Genomic DNA, 7,034 nt, shown 5'->3' with positions numbered 1-7,034 from the left:
GCTTCAGAGGTGGCACAGGCTGACTCACAACCGGGGGGGGGGGGGGGGGGGGAGGGACCAGCCCAGAAACAGTGACCCAGAATCACAGGGAAGTAGAAATGGGACTCAGCACAATGAAGCCCCTCCTTGACCCCATGCTCCTTATCCTCAGGGGCGCAGGAGTTAGTTGCTCAGGAGGCTCAAAGGTCTGGACGGTGGAGAACACCATCCCCAGGGATTCTTGAGGCGGTGATGCCATCAAAGCGTTAATTCTGAGCTGGGCCTGCCCGGGTGCGGACTCTGCCGCAGCAAGAGAAGGGTTAACTGCCCCGGGCCTTCGCCGTGGGGGCGGGGCCTCGGGGAGGGTCACAGCCCGGGGTGAGCTCCACGGGGGCGGGGCATGCTCTCCGCGGCTGCTGCAGGTATAGATAGGTAATTGCCCCGCAGGGGCGTGGCCTCCGGGCTGCACTGCCCTGGGCGGCGATGAGAGGGTTAAGCCCCGGAGGGCCCTGGAGGGGTGGGGCCGCGGGGCGGGCGCGGCCCGAGGGAGGAGCTGGGGGCGGAAGCGGCCGGCGGTCTGCGCCCGGCGCGCCTCGGCTTCTTTCCGCCCGGCTCCTCCAGAGGCCCGGCGACCTCCAGGGCTGGGAAGCCAACCGAGGTTCGGGGGCAGCGGCGAGGGCTCGGGGCGAGTAAGGGGGATGGTCCATGCTGAGGCCCAAAGGAGGCGAACTCGCGAGAGTCACGGGCGACCGGGATCAGATGGGGCGAGGGCAGATGAGGGGCCCAGGAGCTTTGGGGCAGCGAGGAGGGAGGAGCGGGCCAGTTGGCAAACTTGGGTGAAAGGACGGGGTACCTGGGTGACAAGCCTCCGCCAGGATTCTGCTTTTCACACCCCTTTTCTCCTAACTCCCTTCCAGGTCAATCCCAACTGGAGCTCAACTTGCAGAAGAGAAAGACGCCCCAGCAAGCCTCTTTCGGGGAGTCCTCTAGCTCCTCACCTCCATGGGCCAGACAGCCCTGGCGGGGGGCAGCAGCAGCACCCCCACCCCACAGGCCCTGTACCCTGACCTCTCCTGTCCCGAGGGCTTGGAAGAGCTGCTGTCTGCACCCCCTCCTGACCTGGGGGCCCAACGGCGCCACGGCTGGAACCCCAAAGACTGTTCAGAGAACATCGAGGTCAAGGAAGGGGGGTTGTACTTTGAGCGGCGGCCCGTGGCCCAGAGCACTGATGGGGCCCGGGGTAAGAGGGGCTATTCAAGGGGCCTGCATGCCTGGGAGATCAGCTGGCCTCTAGAGCAGAGGGGCACGCATGCCGTGGTGGGCGTTGCCACGGCCCTCGCCCCGCTGCAGACTGACCACTACGCGGCGCTGCTGGGCAGCAACAGCGAGTCGTGGGGCTGGGACATCGGGCGGGGGAAGCTGTACCATCAGAGCAAGGGGCCCGGAGCCCCCCAGTATCCAGCGGGAACTCAGGGTGAGCAGCTGGAGGTGCCAGAGAGGCTGCTGGTGGTTCTGGACATGGAGGAGGGAACTCTGGGCTACGCTATTGGGGGCACCTACCTGGGGCCAGCATTCCGCGGACTGAAGGGCAGGACCCTCTATCCGGCAGTAAGCGCTGTCTGGGGCCAGTGCCAGGTCCGCATCCGCTACCTGGGCGAAAGGAGAGGTGAGGCCTGGGGCAGAGGTGGGGAGAACTTTCTGTCCCTGGTGGCAGCGGTTTGGGATGGAAACTCTTCTGATGAGAGCAGAGGGGATGGACCTTCATCCAGCCTGCCTCAACCTCTGTTCAGTGCTGGGAAAGGCTAGGGGTCTTCACAGCTGTTATTTAATCCAACAGCAGTAGAGGTGAAACAGGCTTGAGAAAGCAACTTTCTCAGGTTCTCTTGGCTAGTAAATGGTGAACCTTCAGAACGGAGGGAGGAACTCCAGGGATGAGAGAATTCAGGAGATATCAACCCCTGAGCAAGAGGTACAAAGGGTTAGGTACTGGGTTTGATGTACAGGTCCAAAAGGAGGATGGGCAGAGCCAGGTACCCACACCGTATACCGGATTCCCTGGGCTCTAACCTCTCTCTGTGCCACATACCTACTTCATTCCTCAGCCAAACCACAGGATGGAGACACTGGGGCCCTGGGCACCAGGGAGGAGAGCAGTGGAGGAGGCAGGGCCTTAGGGTGGGGCAGCAGGGAAGGAGCCTCCCCAGGAACTGACTGGGGCCAGGACTTGGAGCTGCTCTCTGCAGTTGTGTGAGCTGTAGAGTGGAGGGCCATCCTTCCTCACCTCAGCCCCAGCTCCCAAGCCTCTGGAGTCAAAGCCTGGGCCAGCTCCACCACTGTCAGAGCCACCTTGGCCTGTCGCTTAGAGGGCCTTAGCCAGCTCTTCACCCCCAGCTCTGACTAGGGATGTGTGAAATCTTATCTGGGAAGCAGAACTTCTGGGCATCTCAAGTTCCCCTTTCAGCCAAGGTGGGCACACTCGAAGCAAGACAGCAGAAAGGCATCTGGGCAGGACCCTGTAGTTTGAGGACATCTGGCTGGTGGCTGCACCCATACTTACATTCCCCTCCTTCTCTCCCCCAGCGGAGCCACACTCCCTTCTGCACCTGAGCCGCCTGTGTGTGCGCCACACCCTGGGGGATACCCGGCTCGGCCAGGTATCTGCCCTGCCCTTGCCCCCTGCCATGAAGCGCTACCTGCTCTACCAGTGAGCCCTGTGATACCACAGACTGTGCTGAGGCCTTGCCACCACCCCTCCCCGTGGGGAGGTGGGGAGGCACTGCTGGCCTAGACCAGCTGCTGAAAGCTGGTGAGGCTGAGCCCCTACCCCAACCCAAGCTCTGGGGAAATCAGCAGTGCCAGAGCCACTCAGAGGGGGTAAGAAAGGGAGCCGGCATTCAAGGCTATGACAGTCTGCTACGCAAAACATTTTTTCAAGTAAAAATAGTAAGAGATGTTGTTATAGAAACCTGTTCTTGGTTTTTTTTTTTGCACAAATGATCATTTATATAGCTGCCTCAAAAAGGAAGATTATCTGGGCAAGTCCAGTGAAGGCAGACAAACCACAAGACCTAGTGCCAGGTTTATTCCCTCACATGTGGGTGGTTCACATACACAGCACAGAGGCACGGGCACCATGGGAGAGGGCAGCACTCCTGCCTTCTGAGGGGATCTTGGCCTCACAGTGTAAGAAGGGAGAGGATGGTTTCTCTTCTGCCCTCACTAGGGCCTAGGGAACCCAGGAGCAAATCCCACCCCTTCCACCTCTCAGCCAAGGAGAAGCCACCTTGGTGACATTTAGTTCCAACCATTATAGTAAGTGGAGAAGGGATTGGCCTGGTCCCAACCATTACAGGGTGAAGATATACACAGTAAAGGAAGGTACAGTTTGGATGAGGCCACAGGAAGGAGCAAATGACACCATCAGAAGCATGTGCAGGGGAGGGGCAGTTACTGGGCTTCTGGGCTGCTTAGTCCCTGGCTTGGCAGGAAGGGTAGGGAAGATGGATGGGGCTCATTGTTTGGCATTGATGATGTCCACGAATTCGGGCTTGAGGGAAGCACCACCCACCAGGAAGCCATCCACGTCAGGCTGGCTGGCCAGCTCCTTGCAGGTTGCCCCAGTGACAGAGCCTGGGAAGGGAGCAGAACAAGGGCTTGGTGAAGAATGGGATGAGTCTGCCCCATCCCCACCTCCATGTCTGAGGGCTCAGTCTAGTCCTCAGCCCACTCCACCTCAGCCGGGAATCAAAGCCACTCACCTCCATAAATGATACGGGTGCTCTGAGCCACCGCATCAGAGACGTTGGACTTAAGCCATCCTCGGAGCTTCTCATGTACTTCCTGGGCCTAGAACAAGAAGCCGGCCTAAATAAGACCTTTTCTGCCTCTCTAAGAGGAAAAATCACTGGCACCAGTGGACACTTAGTGTGGTTTCTGACTGAGTCAAGAGTACCAGGGCTCCGATCCAAGCCAGGCCCTGGATTGGATGTCCTTGGACAACTCACTGTCTCTGGGCTCAAGGTCTCCGTGTCTTTGAAATAAGGGGTTGCCCTAGATGGTCTGTGTCTGTCCAAACCTATTGAGGCAGGCTGGGATGAGGGTAGGGCTCCTGGGCTCGGTTACCTGTTGGGGTGTTGCAGTCTTGCCAGTACCAATGGCCCACACAGGCTCATAGGCCAGGACGACCTTGCTCCAGTCCTTCACGTTATCTGCAGGGCAGAGATACAGATGGAGAGAAGGGTGAACAAGAAAGAGCTCTTCAGCCAGGTTCTCCGGAGTATGAAGAACAGTGGCCTACTGCCCCCTGGTGGACACTGGGGGATTTCCAGGTGGCATCTACCTTGGGGCTGGAGAAGTGATAGGCCCCAAGCAAAGATTCTCACTCCCCCTCCCCCCTTTTCCTTTTCTGGATCAGCATGGGGACCAAGACAGGCTCCAGGGCCTGACCCTACCCTCTGAGTCTCTGTGGCCCTGGATAGGCTCAAAGGTCCCTTTCTCCAGAGATACCTGCGATGACCTTTGTCTGCTCGAAAACAACCTTCTCAGTGATGCCAGCTTCCCTTTCATCTAGCTTCTCCCCAATGCAGGCGATTACTCCGAGTCCCTCTGCCAGAGCATGGGCCACTTTCTGCCCAATCAGCTGTTGAGAAACACACTTGGTGAGACATCCTTCTTGGAAAAAGACATCCCTTATCTTCTCTCTTGGCTACTAACCTCATCTGACTCCCCAAAGACATGCCTTCTTTCTGAGTGCCCCAGGACCACCCACGTGGCTCCGCAGTCTTTGATCATGCCAGGGCTAAAGGAAGAGATGAAGCCAAGGTTCAGCAGGGAGCCCACCCTGTGGCTTTCCCCTCAACGAGGAAAGCGAGGGAAGGGTCCCACACACCGCTCTCCACCTCGATCTCACCTGATCTCCCCAGTAAAGGCCCCATTAGTCACTTTGTAGCAGTTCTGCGCAGCCACAGCAATCTTGGGATCCAGTTTCTGCCGGGCGAAGTCGATATAGGCAGTAGGGGGAGCACAAACCACCTCTGAGGACAAGATGGTACCACAGGGGGATGAGACTAAAGAAAGCCTTCATTCCCCACAATTCCTAACCAGTGCCCTGGAGCCCCCTAGCCCTCACCCTCTTCTTCTTAGTTCTGCTCTCCTGCCCTTTTCACCCCAGCAAGATGACCTTTGTCCATTTTCCAGCCCAGGTTGGGTCTGCACTCAACTCGAAGAGCCTTCCAGATACCCCTGAGAGGCCACGGCCCTCACCCTGCCCTCTGCTCTTTTAACAGCTGTGGCTCCAATTTCCTCTTGCTATTCTGAGCATAGGCACCTCACAGACTCAGCATTCTCTAGGGGCCAACCCTGCTTCCCTTCTAAAATAGCGCATCCTCACCTCCCCTTTGCAAGGCAAGGATTTGTAGCAAAAGGAGAGGGGCCAACTCCTGGGGTTTGTATTGAGGCCTCTGGGGAATGAACGAGAAGGGGATGCCAATTTGGATTAGGCCCGCGGCTCTCCGATTTCGGTGGAGGGAGGAAGGAGGATGGAGGAGAGCATCCTTCGCCCGTGGGTGGCAGAGACCTAACTGACTCAGAGGCCTTGCGCTCTGCCGTTTCCAGTGGGGAAAGCGGTAGGATGGTTCCTCACTCCCAGATCGCTCAGCCTGTTTGTCACCGGCTCGGTCCCTTCCGTGGAAGGCGGGAGTCGCTCAGCTTGCCGAAGGGAAGGGGTCAGATATGGGGGCTCAGGGACCCCGAGCAGCTCGGCGCGGGGACGCGGCCGCCGGCAAGGAGGGGGAGGAGTCTGGGGCTACGTGCGGCGGCGCACGGCGCGGGAGGCCGAGGGGCAGGTAGCGCGAAGCCCACGCGGCCCAGCCTCCTCCCCCACCCCGGGGGCTGCGGTCAGCCTCCCCCGGTCTCCCGCAGAGCCTCGGGCTCCGCTCCTAACCCCGTCGCCTGGCGGGCACAGCCCCAGTGCGCGCCCCGGGGCCACCTTCCTCCAGGAGACCCAAAACGTCCTTACCTGCCCCATAGTCCAAGGGGCATCATGTGCTCCGCCCTGCCCCCTCGACGCACCGACGGGGATGCGGCTGCGAGGCCCCTGCCCGGACCCCAGCGGCCCTCGTCCCACAGCCCTGCATCAGGTCCGCGCGGGTACCGGCCTCGGGGCCTCGGGGGAGGACGCTGCCACTCCTGCCCCGGCCCCGGCCCGGCCAGGCCCCTCCTCTGCGAGGGCTTACCGGTGTCGGCCGGCACCTTGGCCGCGTTCAGAGTGCCGATGAGCTCCCCTAGACTCTGCTTCCGCCCGTTCATCTTCCAGTTCCCTCCAACGAAGAACTTCCTGGAGGGCGCCATGGCGCTGGAGCCGAGGCGCTGAAGGTCAGTATCTGCGCGCAGCCGCGGCCGCTGCCCACTTATATAGAGCGCCACGAAGTGGAACTCCGCCTCCTCGCCGTCCTCCGCCATGGCCCGCCCAGTCCCCCGGAGCCCTGCCCCCCGCCCGCCCTCCTGCCGCCGCCCCGGCCGCCGCCCGATGTTGCACTGTTCCGACGTTCCCCCTTCTTGTGGCAACGTTCTAGAGGCGTCGGGGGCTCGGTCGCCTCCGCCTCGATTGCGGGGCTTTCGGGACAAGGCGAGACCTGTGGGCTCCGGCGCTCAGAGGAACCCTCGCTTGGCGACTTGAGTCCCCCACGGGGCCAGAAGTGGTTTTCAAGCGGAACTAGCTGGTGGCAACTTGGCCGTAGCCCAAATCGCCCACTGGGGCAGAGAGGGCCCCTATCCAACTGTGGGATAGACAACCTCCTTCCCCCATCGGAGCAGCTCATGCCCGACTGCTGAGCAGGCACCCTTCTACCCAGGGAGTCTACCGGAGTCAAAACCTGCGGGACAAATGCAGGGTTCACAGCGGAAGGGGCAGCTCACAGAGGCATAGGCCGCCAGGAGTATCCCAACCCTCGCCCCGGCTGGCAAGGCCCGGCAGGAACTGCAGGGACTGAGTCCCAGTCTGAAGCCAGCTAGCCACTAGGGACATTTGGGAAATCTTCCGACTCCTGGGTGACTGA

At 60.5% G+C, this 7,034-nt stretch overlaps 3 protein-coding genes across 7 annotated transcripts in view; 1 reads left to right on the top strand and 2 right to left on the bottom strand.

Moving 5' to 3' along the window:
- LRRC23 (leucine rich repeat containing 23) overlaps window positions 1–2,650 on the bottom strand; it is a 45,690-nt gene extending 43,040 nt beyond the window's left edge. Inside the window, exons 1-2 of one of the 2 annotated variants that reach the window (XM_058443518.1) lie at window positions 2,261–2,650; window positions 1,540–1,629 (exon numbers count right to left, since the gene is read on the bottom strand). The gene's annotated coding sequence lies outside the window, so the exon portion shown is untranslated. Of the gene's footprint in view, window positions 1–1,539 lie in introns of both variants that reach the window. The other variant, XM_058443517.1, reaches the window with a different exon arrangement.
- SPSB2 (splA/ryanodine receptor domain and SOCS box containing 2) overlaps window positions 1–2,944 on the top strand; it is a 6,739-nt gene extending 3,795 nt beyond the window's left edge. The window contains exons 1-3 of one of the 4 annotated variants that reach the window (XM_032159480.2): window positions 352–637; window positions 897–1,645; window positions 2,560–2,944. In XM_032159480.2, coding sequence (XP_032015371.1) covers window positions 982–1,645; window positions 2,560–2,687 — 792 coding nt within the window. In that variant the 5' untranslated portion in view covers window positions 352–637; window positions 897–981 and the 3' untranslated portion in view covers window positions 2,688–2,944. Of the gene's footprint in view, window positions 1–341; window positions 1,786–2,559 lie in introns of those variants that run through there. The other 3 variants (XM_032159478.2, XM_032159481.2, XM_032159479.2) reach the window with 3 other exon arrangements.
- A 102-nt stretch (window positions 2,945–3,046) lies between these two features.
- On the bottom strand, window positions 3,047–6,448 carry TPI1 (triosephosphate isomerase 1). Its single transcript, XM_032159477.2, has 7 exons — window positions 6,213–6,448; window positions 4,889–5,012; window positions 4,693–4,777; window positions 4,486–4,618; window positions 4,102–4,187; window positions 3,738–3,825; window positions 3,047–3,609 (listed from the first exon to the last, which is right to left on the bottom strand). The coding sequence occupies exons 1-7, from the start codon at window positions 6,436–6,438 to the stop codon at window positions 3,491–3,493; spliced, it is 861 nt and encodes a 286-aa protein (XP_032015368.1). The 5' UTR covers window positions 6,439–6,448; the 3' UTR covers window positions 3,047–3,490.
- Window positions 6,449–7,034: the final 586 nt, after the last annotated feature.

Source organism: Hylobates moloch, unplaced genomic scaffold, assembly GCF_009828535.3.
Source record: "Hylobates moloch isolate HMO894 unplaced genomic scaffold, HMol_V3 SCAFFOLD_8, whole genome shotgun sequence".
NCBI lineage: Eukaryota > Metazoa > Chordata > Mammalia > Primates > Hylobatidae > Hylobates > Hylobates moloch.
This window is presented reverse-complemented; position numbering and strand designations above follow the sequence as displayed.

Excerpts from the sequence above, each read along its gene's own strand:
- TPI1 (XM_032159477.2), bottom strand. The coding sequence starts at position 6,438 with ATGGCGGAGGACGGCGAGGAGGCGGAGTTCCACTTCGTGGCGCTCTAT. Across the intron at positions 5,013-6,212 it reads CAAGGTGCCGGCCGACACCG|AGGTGGTTTGTGCTCCCCCT; the intron begins GTAAGCCCTCGC and ends TCTTGTCCTCAG. Across the intron at positions 3,610-3,737 it reads CACCCGTATCATTTATGGAG|GCTCTGTCACTGGGGCAACC; the intron begins GTGAGTGGCTTT and ends CTCCCTTCCCAG.